This window comes from Stigmatopora argus, chromosome 3, assembly GCF_051989625.1.
Source record: "Stigmatopora argus isolate UIUO_Sarg chromosome 3, RoL_Sarg_1.0, whole genome shotgun sequence".
Classification (NCBI taxonomy): Eukaryota; Metazoa; Chordata; class Actinopteri; order Syngnathiformes; family Syngnathidae; genus Stigmatopora; species Stigmatopora argus.
Genome location: NC_135389.1, coordinates 15101725 through 15120387, shown reverse-complemented (window position 1 = coordinate 15120387; position 18663 = coordinate 15101725). Strand labels below are relative to the sequence as shown.

Genomic DNA, 18663 nt, shown 5'->3' with positions numbered 1-18663 from the left:
GCAGCTGTGCGTCCACAATGACTGTGCATGACACCTCAATCCATCTTGAACACCACGTTCCTACAATTTAGAACAGATAACTCATCCTCGAAAATACATTACATTTGTAATGCAAAAGCCCACTTGTTGACTGATCAAATATTTTGGTGCAGGATCAGTGGATTGTTTGGGGTTCTTAACATTTGTAAAAACTCAATTTTCAGGTTTTTTATTGCTTGTAACCTGGAAAAAATGTAAATGACCAACCCTAAACCAAAGTAGATATCCTGTATCAAAAAGTAGGAAGATGTGTCCCTAATCAACACCTAATTAGGTGAATAATGAATCATAACAAGATCCCCCCCAAAAAGACTAAAGGACCCATATGCCAAATTAAAAGAAAGCAGCAGTTTGCATCCTATTGCATCATCTGTAACAGATTCGGGTCATGAGCCTTTCAAAATAGGAGAGAAGAACAAAACTTTTATCTACTCATACATTTTTAAGCATTTCAGATCAGCGGTTGGTAAATCTGTAAACACACGCTGACTGCTGCATATAAATAAGAAGACGTTCGATGCCACTTTCGCTGCGATCACCTGCTGACTCCCCGCAAAAGTACATCTAAGTAAGTAAGAAAATTCAAATAAAATTTTGAAGCAGGCGTTTCTTACATAGACCTAGGAACTTTAGGGGTGGAAATAACATTTCAAATTCCTCCTGGAATATTTGTCCAAATAAGACTTAAGGGGAATCAAGTATCTAAGAAAATTGGGGGTTCATCACTGATTGCAAAAAGGTGCTGTAAACTCAAAGTAAAAATAGATAACTTGTTGGATAGGGCCAAAGTGAATTTGAATGAATAATAAGCTTTAAAAATTAGCAATTATATATGTTATATATGTACAGGTTAATTTTCAACACAGTAATATTTGTAAACCATGCCCTGTTTGAAGAAATATTATGACGAGGCAACAGAAAGCTGTCTGTGAATGTTGTCCCTGAACAAGCACAAAATTGCTTGAAAAAAAAAAAGACTGTTGTGATGCTTTTTCTCAGGGGGACACGTTTTCTTGTATGAGCGTGACAGTTGATTGGCAGCAGCATTGTTTATGACAACAAAAAGTACACGCAAACACAGGCTCTTTTGTTAGAATTCATAAGCACGTACCTGCGGTCCAAAGTTTCCAACATATCCAAAAATCTCTGTATTTGCAAGGTGTAAATGTGACCAACGTCCCTGGCAATGGACAACGTTGTTGATTCCTGCAGATGATGAATATTTCACGTGGTTAAATAAAGTGCAGCGTAAACACAGAAAGCGTGTTATCCTGCGAGGCGAGAAACAACTTTTGCTCATCATTTATTCAACACACAAGCTGCAGCTTTTAACCACCAGAAACAGGGACATGAAATAGGAGTCAAATTGATTTTAAAGATCAGAACCTAAAACGTGAAACGGAATGAATAAAAATACAAAGTGTCTCCACTTAATCACAAATGGATACGCTAAGGGAAACTGTTGAACTCACTTGTTAACCATAACAGCACCTCATCATGCGCAAATGAGCTCCCAAAGTAGAATAAAGTGTTACAACTGACAAAATGGTGCCTGCAAAGGCCTTCACGAGTGACTCAAGAGGCGTCACGTCACGTAAGTCGCTATTTCACCGGAGCTAGCGATTAATAATTCACATTTGGAAGTTTGTATGGGGATGCGTTGTAGAATTGCTGCTTGCTCTATGCAAACCTGGCAAGGTTGCACCTGTTGAAGCGGAAGTCATTTTATCATTACTTTAGTTTGTCTGAGAGCAACAGTTGCCACCACAAACTAAGATACTGTGAAACAGCTGAGAAAACACACATTTATTTTTTATTTAAATTGCTTTAACATGCTTTTCTTTTCAACGACGTTTCCTTATATAAAATTTCAACTCGCCCAATGATGTTGGATTTCTAATGATTGGAGTACGGTACTCGGACGTTTGGTCGCCGAACGTTTGGTCGCCGGACGTTTGGTCGCCGGACGTTTGGTCGCCGGACGTTTGGTCGCCGGACGTTTGGTTGCCCGGACGTTTGGTTGCCCGGACGTTTGGTCGCCGGACGTTTGACAACATGACAGAGAGTTTGCTGTTGAAACCAGCTCTCAAAATTATATTCATGAGAGAGAGAGAGTTTAATATCTAAATATCTACTGTTGAAACCAGCTCTCAAAATTATATTCACCCGGGCGAACAAACGTCCGGCGACCAAACGTCCGGGCAACCAAACATCCGGGAGACCAGACGTCCGGGCGACCAGACGTCCGGGCGACCAGACGTCCGGCGACCAAACGTCCGGCGACCAAACGTCCGGCGACCAAACGTCCGGTCACGCTGCAGTACTTAGACCCAATCCATTGTAATATTTTGATTGATGGTCAGAACATATTTGTTACCAAAACGGTGAACATTGAATGCTGAGCCTACTTGGGTAAATAGATTGGACACTCCTGCTGTCTGTGGAAGCCAACATGTCAGAAAAGCAGCACTGTTTTGTACTTTGAAAATAGTCATTTGATTGCATTTTCCTCTGCTTCTCCAAGCATCTTGAAATCCTTTTGTCTGCTAACCAACAAGAGGAGGCCACTTATGGTTATTGTCAACACACTCAAGTACACGCATAAAAGTGACACATGTTAAAAGGGAGGGTGGGCTTGTATGAGGGCTCATTTGCATGTGAATGGCACTGATGATTTGTCTTCTGCTTGCTATTTAAAGCTGAACATGCATCCAGTGAAAAGTGATTTTATTTCTTTATTCGGCGATAATATTGGTGATAATGTCAAGTAAAAGTAATCATAAAATGATAAAATAAAGTTACTTTTTTTTTTAGGAAGTTATCGATTTTCTATCTCTTTGTATGACCACATAGATTTTGGTGACAATAGACACATCAAGCTGTTTCATATTCAGTTTTCTAGACTATTTCTCATATATGTGCTGTCATTTTTTTTCTAGCATCAGCACTGGTCATACTATAGCTGGGGAGTTTACTGACTAAGATTTCCTTATTACATTTCCTTATACATTAAATACAATATGATAGGGGCTATACCAACACACACACACACACGCACACACGCACACACGCACACACGCACACACACACACATACCCATTTTGGTGAGCAAGAATACAATTTGATTGAACAGTTAACAATTCTATGAGAAGATTCGCTTCAAAAATCTCAGAATGTCTTACTTGGGCATTAAAACAAGTCAATTGTTGCCGGGTAAAGGACATGAAAGAGATGAACAACATTTGGAGGAATGGGCACGACCGCTATTTGATTTCCATTCAAATGAGACGTTTAAAAAGAGGAAATTGGATTTCTTTCATTTCACACCGAATTGCTCCGCAGGCAGATAGTGCCATGTTCTCCTGTTATTATGCAACACGTGACTGCAACTTTTCTGGAGCAATCTTCAAACTAGCCCTCCTCCTTTAGAGCCTCTTTAGAAACACCCATTAATAAATGACTCATTCCAGCTTGGAACTAGCGTCACACTGAACCGTTTCAACTAGAAGCTCAGCAGCTTAAAAACTTCACCCAGCGCTCACCATTAGCGATCAGCTGAATCCTTGAAATCCTCACTCACTCCAGCTTTGAGGCCAAAAAGACCTAATGTCATAGCTGCAAAGTCTCACATAGCTTAGAAAATGCAGCAGAGTTCAGTCGTTGTTGGCGATAGACATCCAATCCATTTTGATCTACAGTGCTTTTATCTAACAAAAAAAAAATCTCAGAGCGCGTCCATGTATGGAAATGATACTTTTGCTATTGAGCGACTATGTGTCGTATTCATTGAAACGAGGGGCACGTGAGTCAATAGTTAAGTAGGTTCTGTCGGTTAACCCATTGGCTTTCATTGACAGTGATTGACATCCAACTGGGGGGTGGGATATTGAAGAAAAAAAAACAGACATTGTCAGCCCTACAAATTCAAATGGTTTGGACATGTGATAACATTGCATTTCCCACAGCACACCCAAAAATAACAGTACAGTGGTACCTCGACATACGATCGTAATCCGTTCCGAGACTGAGATCGTATGTCGAGCTTTTCGTAACTCGAGCGAACGTTTCCCATTGAAATGAATTGAAAACAAATTAATTTGTTCCAACCCTCTGAAAAAACACCAAAAACAGGATAATGGATTGGAAAAAAATGTTTTATTTCTTCTAATTCGCCATATATTGACAAAGGAATAAATAAAGAGTGGTTTAATAGTAATAAAATGTGTTTAATAGATGTAAAATTAGACTTATTTCGCGGAGGGGAGAGACAACGACACACACGGAGGCGGAGGCGGAGGGGGGGGGGGGCTGTTTGGGGGCACTTTATCCACGGCACTCGTAAACGAACAAACAAATTTAAATTAACTTGGATAAATATATACAGACACTCAAACATAAGTTTAATGTAACTTTACACAAAACTGAATTCTAGTTTTGTCTTAATCTTTTGTTACCTTCGTTTTCCGGGTTAGCGGTTTGCCACGCCTCCACCCTCACGTTCGCTATCGATGGACTGTTTGTTGTTGTATTTCCTTCAAAATATTCCGAAAATGATGCACACAAATGTCCTCACAATAGGATAACGCACGACCACTTGCCAACGAGAAATAGGCTTAAATGAGCGATCGCGGGAGCTCCTTTCCTTAGAAAGAATAACAGGAAATGCAATAGCTGAGCTTCCCACATATTGATTGTGGGTAATGAAGTTTTATTCTGGGAAAGAGTGCCATTGGCTATTGGTGTTCTGTGCACGAGTATACTTCATTACCCAGAAAGCCCTCTTTTTGCCCGCGCATGCGCGTTATGCGTTTCCTGGTCGAAACTAGTCTGAATAAATCGTTCAGTCCTCGTAGATATAGTAGTTATACACGAAAGAGATGCAGCAAAAAAAGGTACCACTGTAGTTAGAAATCCCATGCCAGAAATCCTAACGACGTCACTGTAAACTCAACATAGAGCAGAAAGAACCTCTTGACACTCGTAATTTTTTGTTAAAATGAAACTTTTGGACTCAAATCTTATTTCATTAATTTGTCATTTAAGATGAGATGAAAGTGCAGATAAAACCAGGCCACTTTTGTTTAATGGCATAAGCACATGACAGCTTTAAATCTGAGTGATTTTGTTATATTGTTGTTGGATCACTGTGGTTACGAGGTTTTATGCGCTGCATGTAGGTGTTTTTCAGGTTATCAGTGGTCATATCAAAAACACTGATTTGTGGCAGATAAATTCAAATCTTGCTGGTACAAGCCCCTCTCCTGACTTTTCCATCCAAAATTGGAAAAGCGGGCAATACATTGAAAGAAAATCTATCAAGTCCACTCTGGGTTTATTGTTTGCCCTTGAGTTTTTTTTAATTTATACCACGTTTCTTCATCTCTTCAATCCACCGAGTTCCAGTTTTTCAGGCTTCAGAAACATCCGCAGCTCATTCACATTTTGGTCTCATACTTCCAAGATGAAATTCGAGGTGACTTAATGCTCCCCAGTAGAAGCTCCAAATCAAAAAGATTCCTCACCTCAGGTTTCAGCATAGCTTAAGATGTTTACTTGGTGCCTGGGTCTGCATCGGGCCTCATACTGAAGGGCTCCAAGCGCTCACTTTCAGGCAACATGTTGTTGAGTCGCTCCATCAGCGGGACCGTCTGGTCAATGCCCATCTGGATGCGTCGAAGGATCATGGACATCTCATTGACCTTTTGGATCTGCTCAGCATACTTGGCATAGCGCTTCTGGCGCTCCTGCATGATGCTGAACAGAGTGTCCACGGAGAGGTCCATCTGAATTACAAGCACAAAGACCACCCGTTTAGAAAATACGAGCTAAATGACTCTCTCAAAAAAGTACACTGTGCTAATAGTGCATTTGTGGAAATGCTTCCACTGATGAGCATAATATATGTATCTTGTTGTTGCCGTGAAAACCACACATTAAGCCTGGACTAGTTGTGGGTATATAAATTTCATATTTAACCAAACAGCAATAAATGTCCACTGAGAAAATTGAGTCCATTTGAGACACCATCTTCATGAAATACAAAATGTACATTTTGACATCAATTTTTGGTGCACTTCTCAAAGCATAATCGTCCCACCTAGTGGGGGATTGGTAAATTACAATTTTGTTAAGGCATGTCAGTTGACAAATGAATAGAGCATATACAGTAATCCCTCGAATATCACAGTTAATGTAGACCAGACATGGCCACGATAATGGAAAAATCGGGAAGTAGGGCCACCCCTATTATAACTATCTTTTTTTTCTTCAGTGCTGAGTCCTCGTATTAAGCGGAAGACAGGGGAGTGGCTTCTGAGTTTCAGCGTGGATTTTCACATTTTTATGAACTTAAAATAAATAAATAAATATATTTTTGGGGATTATTTTTTTTTAATAATTAATAGCAAAAAAAATCGCAAAGAAGTGAATTCGTGATAAGTGAAGTCACAATAATCGAGGGAAGACTGTAGTGACTCCTCTGTTAGGGTAATAAATTCTTTGACTTCGAACAAATGGCTTTTGCTGGAGTTCTTATACGCAAATGAACATGCATGGAACCTTGAGAAATCAGGAGTTAACAAGTGATTTAAAATGCAGGGTTCCTAGAGGTTCAACTCTGGAAAATGAATGAATGAATGAATATGTTATGTTAAATGACTATTACTATAGTTTTTAGTTGTGCACTGATAGTGCTGGTCACCTCTTTGATGCGCTTGACCAAAGCGTTCTGGTCGAAGGATACGGCCTCAGCGCACTGGTGTAGGTGGTCCTGGTAGCGGGTGCAAAGCTGCAGCACCTGTGCGGAGTCCAGTCTCTCCAGACACATGCTGCTTGGGGACGTCTGACCACTCAGAACTCCTGCCAGTAGAGCAACATATCATTGGCTCAACAACAAAAGTGGATTCATTACCGCAGTTTGCATCACTACAGTCTGATCAGCAAGTCATGGATGGTGATGCTGTTAGTTGTTAAAAAGAATAGATGGTCCTCTTATGTTTAGTGGCCTTAATTATTGGGACACATGTCGGGGCTTACTGGGCTTACTGGTTGAAACTTCAAAAGAGCCGAACCTTTCAAGAGTGGCTGGAAAGTAGGGATCTCTTGGAGTTTGATAACGTCAGGGTCACTGTGGATATTCCTCAAAGACTGGGTTCCCTGAGCTACGACCACAATGTCATCCATCTTCGCCTTCTGTTTGGCAGGAGAAGGAACCACTTCACAAAAATGTTTTTGTTAGTTATAACACACAAGTCGAGTACACGATTTATAAAATAAAAACCTGCTTACCAGTCGAACTATAGTCCGAATGTTTGTGCTCCCCATCTCCGCTCTGTTCGGCGCCCATGATGCTAAATACCCAAGCTAACGTGGATAGTTAGTTCAACGTAGCTGACAAATGCTCGAATGTTAATACTAAACTCACAGTCCAGCTTCTCAGCAAACACCTGAATAGCGTTGTTTCATGGAGAATTTGGTGTAATTGGGAAGCCAAAGCTAGCTCCGCAAGTAAATACTGAGCACACTATGAAGCTACGGTATCATCTATACGTTTTTTTGCGTCAACATCCGACCTTGATTGCTTCCCGGTTATGTGTAACAAATTGTTTGCCTTTCTCTTAGGCTTACTTTAGCGTGGTAAAACACCAAAAGGCGAAAGATGAGCATCTTCGAAATGGTAACAGCACTTCCGTAAATATTGGTCACGTGATGTGCCGCGTGTAAAACAGGGGGAGGGGTATACTTGAGTTCTGACCCAGGAAAGCCATTGGTTTACACCATTTAGGAAAATATGGGCTATTTTGGCAGATATTTGGCCATACAAATGAAATAGCCATTAATTTCTTGCAGGAATTAATATCCACAACTGCAAGTTACTTATATTTTGTGTCCATGGAAGAACATAGCCTGTATTTTATAGCAATATCCACTGAACAAAAAACAATACAAAAGTAATAATGAATAATCCTTTATTGAGTTCATTTGAAATACAACTAACTCAAATGTAGTGAACGACATTTTTCCCTAGTGGTCAACAAGAGGAGTAAACTGCTACGCCTACATAACTAGGCAATTTGGTATAATTGAGAATACAGGTCACTCAGGTCATCAATGCTTTGTTAAGATTAAAACAAAAAATGAAACATTTCAGTGACACCCTTAACAAACACTCCCTCAAAACTTTCTGTTTCAGAAATAAGGGCAATAAACCACAAAACTAGCTAGGAAATACAATTGCAGGTAAACCATTTATTCCTAAATTAAAACGACTCAGATAAACAATGAAGACAAGGAGAGGCTTTACTGCAAGTTGTCTTCTTCAGGATTGTCCCTGGCAGGCATTCTGACATTGTCTCCCAAAAGAGGGAAGTGGCGAAGGTCCAACGTCAGCAGGCGACTGAACGTACATTTGTCAAACTGTGGGGGAAAAATAAACAGGTGGATGCGAGAGGGTAGGTAGGGACTACCGAGCGCAACAGACAGGTTTGGACAATTTCTCAACCATAATTCAATGTTCTATCCCACTGTCCTCTTAACCAGGGAGTCACCCTACAGCATGATTAGAAGGTTAGAACTGTGAAATTCACATCTAACCCCCTTTAAATATATCTTTTTTTTGGATTGTTCTTCCGTCCCCCGCTCCTGAAAATGTACTAAACTAGTCATATTTTTTTCAATATATAGTATGTATAGCACTATATTTATTAGATTCCAATAAACCTTATATGAAGCAATGAATTAAAAGAGCGTTCACAATTGGCACTTCTGCAAAAGTGTTTGTCAACTGGTGGGCTAACGCCAAGTTCTTACATCCATATAAACTCCCAAGAGGGTGTCGGCCCTGGAGAAAAACTCATCCTTCAGCGAGATGGCGATGACCTGCATTTTCTCTTGGGATTGTTCCCTGATGAAAGTGGTAACCTAAAAGCACAACATGAATAATAGTAGTGTTAGATGCAAGTTTAACATTACTGCACAATCACTAAAATATTTGACATTATATACAATACTGACTGCTAATGTGGAAGAGATTTTTTTTAATTTCTTGACATTTATTATTTGAGGAAAAACACAAGTGCATGGATGTCAAATGGATACTTTATGAAGCCAAATAATATTTGTCAAAAAAATGTGAAAAAATCCATGTTGCGAGTTTTACCCTTTCAATGTTGGAGTTGTCTAGGGAGGCATCTACTTCGTCCAAAATCAAGAAAGGAGCAGGACGGAAACTGCAAGAGGAAGGAGTATTTTTTTTGTACTTGCTTGAAACCTTATTTTATTAGTTTTTAGTACATTGCCCATCCCTGTTTTGGTTGCTTTTGTAACTCCGGGGCCCTCTCTATCTCAGTTAACGGCTTGGTTCAATTTGTGCCATTGAAGCTACCTGTAAATGGCAAACAGCAAAGCCAGTGAAGCAATCGCCCTTTCCCCGCCGGAAAGATTCTCTATGGGCATGTAACGCTTCCCAGGAGCCACGCAGCTGTAATTGATGCCACCAAGATACGGCTCCTCCGGATTGTCAGCAGATAGAATAGCCTGAAAAACATTACATAGAGATTTCAAGAGTTAGGATGATTGAACAATTTCACCTTGGCGATGGGAAGCGGACTTTTCACCTGGGCGCTGTTGTTCTGGCATATTCTCTTGTAGATGCCGTCAATGACACTAGACACATGGTTGAAGCACTTGTTGAAGAGTTGTGAGCGCTTATGTTTGACTGTGCCATACTCATAGGTGAAATTCCTGGTAGAGATGGTTGCAGCTTTGAAGGCTGGGTCAGGGACAGCAAATTCTGTGTTAGTGATCTTCACATCCCCCGCTGCGACATCTCCAGAACACTTTATTTACATAACGTATTTACGAACGTAATTGGGATGTCTAACAGCGGACGGTGGTGGACGATAATCTATTTTAAATTCAATTTAATTGCACTATAAAACTACCAATTTTGTCTTTACCACGTAAGTGGTAAACCAGTATACGGTGAAAAAAAAGATGTGCAGTATTGCGAGAATGGATGGAGAATGGACATTTAAAGTCCCCACAGTACCATCGGTGACATCTTGTAGCTTGTCCTTCACCTTCCTCAGCTTTTCCACAGCTTTAAAATTAGGCTTAGCTGTGTTTTTCAGAAGCTCCTCTAGAGCATCAAGTGAGTCCTTCTGCATCTTCAGATAGTTTTCCACCTCCTCCTCAGGCATGTCCTGCAAACACACACGGACACTGTGAGCACGGCTTGCGATGCTTATCGTAATGCTTAAACATCACTGTGTCACCTTGCTTTCAGCTTCCAGGCAAGAATAGTCAATAACAAGCTGGGACTCCCTCTCAAAGATGTCGGTAGTGACAGAAGAACATTCTAAGCCTTCTTCCAGCTGGAAAAATCAAAACACACCCACTAATTTACAGGTCTGTACATGTGTACGACACATAATAAAGGCATCGGACACATTTTTGCTGACTTTTACAAAACCTTTCACTTTCAAGATTGACAAAGTTACACTTATATTGATCATTATTGCGTTGACCAAAGCAAAACCCTAACAATTTTGTTTTTTTTCCCCCCAAGGATAATAATCTGGGTGCCCAAAACACACCGGTAAGTACTAAAAACTAAGAACTATGGTGGTCAATTCTCTTGTTACACACTTTCGCACACACATAAACACCCGTTTTGTCATATGAACAAATGATGGAAACAGTATATAGTATCTTAACGCAGAGGTCTTGATACCTGCAGTTGGCTGACTTCGTTCAGGTCACCCGACTGCAAGATGATTGGTTGGTCATATAACTTGCAAGCCAGAAGCAAGTTGTGTCGGCTTAAACGGTTCTGCTCCAGTCTGCTCTCGGCACAAAGGACCTCCTGCTGCAATTTCACCAACTCTCTGTGGGAAAATGTCAAATTTCATGCATTTTCTCTTAATAAACCAGAGTTGTTGTAAACAGTGTTGGATTTTTTTTATTTATTTTTTCATTAGTAATTAGTTTAACCTGTTCATCTCATGAAGGCGTGGGATTTTCTCGTCTATATCACTTTTGGCAGATGCGACCTGATTCTTCTTTTCGAGCAGTTGGTTCTTCATTTCCAGCAGTTTGTTGTCATTTTTTCCAACAGCCATCAAATGCTTCTCCTCTTCCTGAAAGGGGAGACTGATTATGAGACTAAAGAAATCACCTTAAAAAAACAAACCTCTTTAGAGGTGCATCAATTCTACTACTAAATTATCATTACAGGATGACAGTAGGTCCATGCCAGTGTTCCCTCTAAGCTGCGCGCGTGCGCAATTGCGCACTACTCTCGTCCTCGCTGCGCAGCAGCAATCATATGGCGCGCAGTAAAAAAAAAAAAAAAAAAATAAAAAAAAAAAATTGGATTTTTTTTTTTTTTTTTTTACCCCTTTCCCCATGATGGCGCCGTTTAAGCGGTAGCAAGTGGCAGTAGCTCTGTCCACTTATATTTTTCGTGTTTTACAGCATGTTTTACATGAAAAATGGACAGGTCGCCGAATGGACGTTCCGCCGAACGTTCATTCGGCGACCTGCCCGTCTGTCAAACGTCCGTCGGCGAAACGTCTTTAGGCGAATCATCCGAGTACCGATGATGTCGCTCACACTGGTACTCAGTGCGCTCAGGGAGGTTGACTTTCTGCTCAGACCAACGAAAAATTAGAGGGAACATTGGTCCATGCTAACCTTTTTCTTCTGGGCCATGTTGCTTTCTTCATTGTGGATTGAGGCCTGTATTTTACTGAGCTTTTTCTTCTGTTTTTTTAGTTGCTCTTTTTCGTACTCCATCTTGGCATTCAAGCGACTACACTGGTTCTCAAACTCCAAGCTGAACGGATTTGCAGTCCATTAAATTGCAGATTGTCCCATACCAAAATGTAGAGAACGTGAAAATGCGAATGTTGATTCCACTAAGTCTTTAATAATTCATACCGCTTCTCGTCATGCTCTTCCTGATGTTTCAGCTGCTCCTGTTCATATTCTCGGATGTTTCCCACTCCAATCTCAGCACAGAAGTTAGAAAACACTGTGTCCTCTGTCTAAAGAAGCATATTTTATGAATAAAGATTCCACCCTGATGTCTGGAAACCTTAAAGGATGAGAATTTTTTATTTTTTATTTGCAGTTAAAGGATGATACCTGCTGAATCTGGTCTTTCAGGTTATTTGTGGCATCTTCTTTCGCATTCACACTTTGTAGCTGCATCTGGATCTGGCAGTTTAAGTTTGCCAGTTCACTCTCCAAACGAGAAATGTCCTGTCACCAAGGGAAAAGACAATCGATGATAATTATGTGCGTCTGCAGCAACAAAAAACGTTTCTAAGCTATCGACACAGATAACCCTTGGCTGTATTGCTCTGGATAGCCAGGACATTTTGCCAAGTCAATACGTAGATCACCTCACCCCAAGGCATTTCGGGATGCTTTGCTTCACAAGGAGATCCAGTTCACTTTTGGAATATTTCAGACGGGTCTTTAAGCCGTTTGCCTGCAGAATGATCTCATTAAGGTCCGACTCCTTCCGCCTGTGTCTCATCAAATTCTGCAACATCAACAACAACAAAACTTTCATCATCATTGGATAACCATTTGGAGTTTTCCGGCAGCACAGGGTCTGAGACTGTGTCTCAGTCTTTGTACATGTTTTCAGCACTTACCTTCAAAAATATACCTTCTATCAGCAGAGAAAAAAAAACAATGTCTTTAAAGTACCATGAATATTTTAATGTCAACTCTGTCCGAGAAGCCCTTGACTGTATGATGACTTACCTTTAGCTCATCAGTCAGCTGTTGTTTTTTATGTTTCAGCCTGGTTACATCGTTGTCATCCCAACAGCGAGCTTTGAAGCGCAGGTCACTGGTGCCTCCAGAGATCACGCCAGACTTTGAAAACAGGGTCCCATCCAGAGATACAGTCTGCAGCAACCAAAATGAGCTCAGAACAGCTCATCAACAAGCATTTGTTGCACTTATCTAATCCAACGATTTACCTTTTGGCGCTCCTTCTCATCAAAGGCAATGCTCCTGGCGTCTTTTGTGGTCTCACACACAAGCGTGTTGCCACATACAAACTGCACCACTCTTCTCAGTTCTAGTACGCTTGTGTTCACATTGACGAGTACAACATCCACTACCATCATGGCGCCCGGTATCTCCCTCAGACGCTCATTTAGGGGACGCACCTGAATATGCGGGCTGATGTTTAATATTGCAAGGCCTGTTGCGATAAATGCTATTAAATGAGAACTAGTGATCTGTTAAATTCATTTCTAAATTTCTACAGGTGAGGTAAGAACACCATTGGTGCCGACAGGTAACTGCATATGAAGGACCAGGAGGCAAGAAAACACGACGGAGGTTGTTATCTAAAATGTCATCACCTCTTCTTGATCAATTCCAATTTTTGAGCAACATCATTCTACGTAACGATGCTAAATCAAAAGATGGACACGTTGGTCTTACAGTACATGTGTATTTTTGGGAGATGTGACTTATAATCAGGTATGCTTCATAGTACAGCATGTGCAGCATTAAAGCTCTTACATCCAAGTAGTCGATAGGCAGGAAAGTCTCAGGTTCGGCCCGCTCCTCTCTCAGCATCTTGATGCAGGCCTCCGCCGTCTTCTGTGTCGTCACTACTATGGCCTTCATGAAGTGGCCAAAAACCTTAGTGACGGCCAGCCGATATCTCTTATGGATAGGGGTGCACAGGTCACACAGGCGGCCATACTGGAACAAGAAACACATGGAAAATGTGTCCCATTTTGCTTTGACTTTCTATCATCTTCACTTATCTCTTACCACACTATCAGTGAAGAGTCGCTGCATCTTCTCCAACATGTCTTTGCGCCGCAGCTGATGCTTGCTCTCGGTTCTCTCCAGGCAAGCATCTCCCACCTGATCCAGTACCTGTTTCAGCTCCTCTTGTACAATGTTGGCACGCTCTCTGCTGGACTGCAACTCTGCCTGCAAGTGCTCCTCCTTTTGATGGAAGTCATCCAAAGATGATCTACAAATACACGTATAGATTCTGGGAAATCAGCAAGTACAGAGACCCATTACTGTCAGAGTCAAACCTGGGATAAGGAATAATAGGAAAAAGAAATTTATAATATGATATATATTATACGTAAGGACGTACAGACATACCTGGATTTTTTAGTATACTCCTCTAGTTTCTCTGCTTTGCGGGTTAAATTGTCCAACTCTGACTTGTTGTTTTTGATGCTATCCTACAGCAGAATGGTCATTCTCACTAGGTGAATTTCAGATTTTTTAATATCACCCTCACAAAATTAGGTATTTTGAGACACAATGTATTTATTTTTATTTTTTTATTTTTTTAAAATGAGCTATTACCTCAACTTCGTTCCGTTTACGCTGGTCAAACGCCAACTGGTCGTACTCTGCCTTGACCTCTCTTCCTATTTTCTGGGATTTTTGATACAACACTGCGTTCTGCTTCATGGCCAAGTCCTTGAGGTCTCTGTAGCGCTCCCGCTGTCAAGCACATTTTTCAGGAAAAGTTCAAACAACTAACCAATGCATTGAGAAAGCCTCAAATTCTTCTGAGACATGCTCACCTGACTGCCATCGAGCTCGATGTCTCTGCCCTGGGACATTCTCTGTTTCAGAAATTGTTCCGTGCAGACCTTCCAGGTGTTCTCCAGATCTGTTTTCTCCAGCTGGGTCTCGGTCAGCTCCTGTTCTATTCGAGCTAGGGTTTTCTGGCTGTTTTTCACCAGAGCTTGAAGCTCATCCATTTTCTTGAGATGATGAGAGGTGTTTACTTTGGTGTTGATGTAATGAGAGCGAGACTGGGACACCACAAGCTCCTGGGCACTGAGCATAGGGTTCAATGGAGATCAAGTCATTCCAGGTTCATTGTCTAGGAACTTGACACATTCGTTTTCATACATGAAACATACTACGATGCAATCCATAATAACTTTAAGACTTTAGTTTTGGCTTCTTCATAGAGCATGCAGTAAATATATGAAGCAATCCATAATAATTGTAAGAATTTATAGCGCAGATGACTATTTTTGGTATTTAAAAGAAAAAGAAAAAGAAAAAAAAACAATAAAGACCTGGTGTCCACATCATATTTTGGTATTCAAGTGTGGCCTTCAGATGTATGACATGGAAGCGCGGTGTCCCAATTATAATTCATTCATTCATCTTGCATATTGCTGATCCACACAAGGGTTGCAGAATGTGAACTAACCGAATCTCTTTTTCCATAAGCTGCTGCTCCCTGACCAGGCGACCATGATCCTTCTTGAGGGTTTTCACGGTCTCCTCCCAGTCCTGCAAAGTAGCGTTTTGAGCCGCAACAGCCCTTTGCTTGACACATTGAGTGTTGCTGGTTCTTTCAATTGCCTTCTCGTTATGATAGAGTACAGCCAAGCTCAGCTGCAGACGCTTTTGTTGAATATCATCAACAAGGCTCTGGTACTTCTGGGCCTGAAAAAGGAAAGATAATATAATTCCATGACCAAGCTTCCCCCAACGCTTTACAAGCATGGCGGGCTACCGTGCTTCACTTGTCAATTCATGTCAATTTAACCTTCTCTGATCATTTATTCATTCATACATTCATTTCCGAGCCGAGGGTCACGGGGGTGACGGAGCCTATTCCAGCTAACAACAGGCAGTGGGCGGGGTGCACCCTGGATTGGTTGCTAGGCAATTGCAGGGCACAAGAACACTAACAACCATGCACTCCGTCAAACAGCCTATCATGCGTTTTGGATGTAGGAGGAAACCAGAGAACCCGGAGAAAACCCACACATGTATCTATGGACAGCATGACTACCTACAGTTGACTTGTAATGTTATGACTAAAGAAAGTAAATTCTCTTAAATCTGTAATATATAAAGAAATATATACATTTAAAAATATAGATATTTTTATTTTATTTATTTTTATTCCTTTTTAAAAGTAACTTGCCCAAAGTTGCTCACCTCTAGTTTCTCATCAGACATTTGCTTACTCTCAACAGCTACTGATTTCTTCTTGGTAAACTGAAAATGCGTGTCCTCCTTGGCCTTCAGCATGGCCTCCTTCTTCTCGTTGTACTCGGCTAAAAACTCTTTGGAATGACTGATGAGTTCAAATAGCTTGCATCGCTCTATAGGATTCTGCAGAGCAATGGACTCCACTGTTCCCTAGTGACCAGCGAGAGAACCACATGGCCAGAAAATCCATGAGTAACAGGCATATACTAACTCAACAAAATTACTACCTGGAACACAAGGCAGTTTTGAGCTTTGGTGATAATGCCAATCTTGGAGAGCTCCCCGGCGTAGCAGTTGAAAGTAGTTCGATTGCCGTTGATGAGGTACTCAGAGGAGTCACCTGAGAAAAGGAAAAGGAAAATGAAAGGAATTGATTCTGAAAGAAAAAATAACCTTTCAAAATGTTTCAGCAGCCAATGTTATAATTTAGGCACATAATGCACTATATTGCCGCAAATCACAAATATTCTAAGAGATGAATTAGCAGCCGTGCTTGCTGAAGACAAAAGTCTGATCTAGTATTCTTCAAGTCTACTTCATTGCATGACTTGTAATTGGTAGAAAAAGCAAGCGTGAACAATTACGCTACAAACAAAATGCAACTATGGTGCTTACTCACTGAAATTTAGATAACTTATAAATGCTGTAAAACATTTTAATATAGATATCAAAACGTGTATGATTTAGAGGTTGAACTTGAATGTGTGCGCACCAGAGATGCTCCGTGAGAATTGGATCTCCAGGTCCTGATCATGGTAGTAAAAGAGAGTGACGCTAGTACGACCGGAAACCGGCTGACCAGTTTGAGACCCGTGGATCAGGTCTCTGAGGTGCTTCACTCGTAGTACGCTTGCCCGCTCCCCTATGGCAAAGCTTACGGCATCCATCACGTTAGACTTGCCTGTTTAATAAAATGGGGAACAGGTAGTTATTAACCATAGGTAACCTCAAAAGGGGCTTTTCCATTGCATTGATAGAATGTCTTTATTGGTCATGTATTGCATTATTATTAGGGTTTTTAATAAATAAATACTAAATAAAATCAATGTTGCAACATCAGTTTTGGACATTTAGTGTTGAAAAGGTTGGTCTACATTAAGGTTTTCTTAGAAAAATAAAAAAAAGTATCCACAACTGTGATGAGAACATTTTATTGGAAAAACCGATAATGAGAGATGGACATCAGATTCATTTTGATTGGTCTTCCAAACTCTACCAGTCGAAATAGATTGAACGTTTAGAGCCGTGAATGGGAGCCAAGAAGCTCAATTTACGAATTCGGTTGAGATGTACAGTAATTTCATTTACTGTATGAGAATAACAGGAAATATAAGTATACTATAACATATCAGTATCAGTATTAACATCATTCTTCTAAAACTGAATTAAGAGCGTCTTCATTCGCAACAAGCGGTATATTAGTGAATTTCACGACGAGCATCGCTTTTAGATAGTCACGTTTATGAGTATTAACATCATTCTTCTAAAACGGAGTTAAGAGTGTCTTCATTCACAACAAGCGGTATATTAGTGAATTTCACGACGATCATCGCTTTTAGATAGTCACGTTTTACGCCCTCTAACCACCAAAAGTACTTTATATTAACTTAATTAAAGATAACAACTGCAGTATTAGCAATTAGCTTAGCACAAGAGCTAACTAGCCCTTTACAAAACTAGAGTGGAGGTGGAGGGATCAATTACCTGAGCCATTGGGGCCAATAATGCAGCTAAAATTTGTAAATGGAAACATTTGCTGTCCTCGCCACGACTTGAAGTTTTCAACTACAATTTGTTTGAGATAACCCATCGCACAAGTTAAATAGAGTCAAAAATCGTAATGTCGCCAATGCACTTCTTGCAGTTCTCCAACCTTCTTTCCACTAAGAAAGGTCCTGAAAGGGCAAAAAAATGGAATGAACGACAACGACAGAAGCAAAATGTACTTTTTACTTCTTTTTTTTTCCTGGAAAGGTCCTGGAAGGGCTGTTGCAAATCTTGACCTATAAGAATATATGCAGAATTCAAAACATGATAATACTACTATTATAGGATTATTCCCAGTCAAATAGTTTTCGTTATAATTAATTTTCCTTATTTTAATGGAGGATTTTGTACTAATATATGTGTAATTATTTCATTCATTGTAATTTAATGTAAGGTAAGGTGAGGTAAGGTAAGGTGTGGAAATGTAATACGTCTACTATAACCGTTTAGTAGGTGCATTCTTCCCTCAAAATCAGTAGATGGCAGTGTATTGCTATCTACATACTTAAATGAGTTTCCAACGACTACCCCCTCCTTTTCTTAGTGTTACAGCGCATGGTAGATAGATTTACAGTGAACATTAAATTGATTACATGTCATGCATAAAGTTATGATGAATTTCCAATATCCCCAGATAACATTTTATTGCTCCAAGCAAAAAGGTTGATTGTTTCTTTATTTATAAATTTAGAGCCCTTCATTTCTTGCAGATGACATCAGATGATGTATTGGTATCATCTAATATAAAGAGAATATTGTGCAAAAAGTCATTTCAGAAAGTTCAACCATTATTTTGTACAAATTCATTGCAGAGAGTGAAATATTTCA

At 40.3% G+C, this 18663-nt stretch overlaps 2 protein-coding genes across 8 annotated transcripts; both read right to left on the bottom strand.

Moving 5' to 3' along the window:
• Nucleotides 1-1165: 1165 nt before the first annotated feature.
• borcs5 (BLOC-1 related complex subunit 5) lies at nucleotides 1166-7740 on the bottom strand. Of its 4 annotated transcripts, XM_077596477.1 has the most exons (6): nucleotides 7463-7740; nucleotides 7327-7401; nucleotides 7110-7253; nucleotides 6740-6897; nucleotides 5562-5822; nucleotides 1166-1245 (listed from the first exon to the last, which is right to left on the bottom strand). In XM_077596477.1, the coding sequence occupies exons 2-5, from the start codon at nucleotides 7382-7384 to the stop codon at nucleotides 5589-5591; spliced, it is 594 nt and encodes a 197-aa protein (XP_077452603.1). In that variant the 5' UTR covers nucleotides 7385-7401; nucleotides 7463-7740; the 3' UTR covers nucleotides 1166-1245; nucleotides 5562-5588. The 4 variants fall into 4 exon arrangements, with proteins under 4 accessions (XP_077452603.1, XP_077452601.1, XP_077452604.1 ...); XM_077596475.1 differs by having other exon boundaries at nucleotides 7327-7740; XM_077596478.1 differs by lacking the exon at nucleotides 1166-1245 and adding an exon at nucleotides 5103-5492 and having other exon boundaries at nucleotides 7327-7740.
• A 252-nt stretch (nucleotides 7741-7992) lies between these two features.
• On the bottom strand, nucleotides 7993-17974 carry smc1b (structural maintenance of chromosomes 1B). 4 transcript variants are annotated; one of them, XM_077595320.1, is made up of 25 exons: nucleotides 17773-17974; nucleotides 16781-16969; nucleotides 16293-16408; nucleotides 16015-16218; nucleotides 15275-15513; nucleotides 14631-14889; nucleotides 14407-14547; nucleotides 14197-14279; nucleotides 13849-14077; nucleotides 13591-13776; nucleotides 13038-13229; nucleotides 12817-12963; nucleotides 12452-12589; nucleotides 12187-12303; nucleotides 11980-12086; nucleotides 11734-11875; nucleotides 11032-11177; nucleotides 10772-10925; nucleotides 10314-10412; nucleotides 10088-10241; nucleotides 9654-9808; nucleotides 9422-9573; nucleotides 9197-9266; nucleotides 8848-8958; nucleotides 7993-8454 (listed from the first exon to the last, which is right to left on the bottom strand). In XM_077595320.1, exons 1-25 carry the CDS (start codon nucleotides 17876-17878, stop codon nucleotides 8338-8340), a joined length of 3753 nt encoding a protein of 1250 aa, XP_077451446.1. In that variant the 5' UTR covers nucleotides 17879-17974; the 3' UTR covers nucleotides 7993-8337. The 4 variants fall into 4 exon arrangements, with proteins under 4 accessions (XP_077451446.1, XP_077451448.1, XP_077451447.1 ...); XM_077595322.1 differs by having other exon boundaries at nucleotides 13849-14056; XM_077595321.1 differs by having other exon boundaries at nucleotides 16296-16408.
• Nucleotides 17975-18663: the final 689 nt, after the last annotated feature.

What these genes read in the sequence shown, in the direction of transcription:
- borcs5 (XM_077596475.1), bottom strand. Translation starts at nt 7,384, where the DNA reads ATGGGCGCCGAACAGAGCGGAGATGGGGAGCACAAACATTCGGACTAT. An exon ending in TTCGGACTATAGTTCGACTG is followed by an intron (nt 7,254 to 7,326) that starts GTAAGCAGGTTT and finishes ATTTTTGTGAAG; the next exon opens with TGGTTCCTTCTCCTGCCAAA. An exon ending in TGGTCAAGCGCATCAAAGAG is followed by an intron (nt 5,823 to 6,739) that starts GTGACCAGCACT and finishes CTTGTAATTCAG; the next exon opens with ATGGACCTCTCCGTGGACAC.
- smc1b (XM_077595320.1), bottom strand. Translation starts at nt 17,878, where the DNA reads ATGGGTTATCTCAAACAAATTGTAGTTGAAAACTTCAAGTCGTGGCGA. An exon ending in GCCAGAACAACAGCGCCCAG is followed by an intron (nt 9,574 to 9,653) that starts GTGAAAAGTCCG and finishes AATGTTTTTCAG; the next exon opens with GCTATTCTATCTGCTGACAA. An exon ending in TTGCTGTTTGCCATTTACAG is followed by an intron (nt 9,267 to 9,421) that starts GTAGCTTCAATG and finishes TTCCTCTTGCAG; the next exon opens with TTTCCGTCCTGCTCCTTTCT.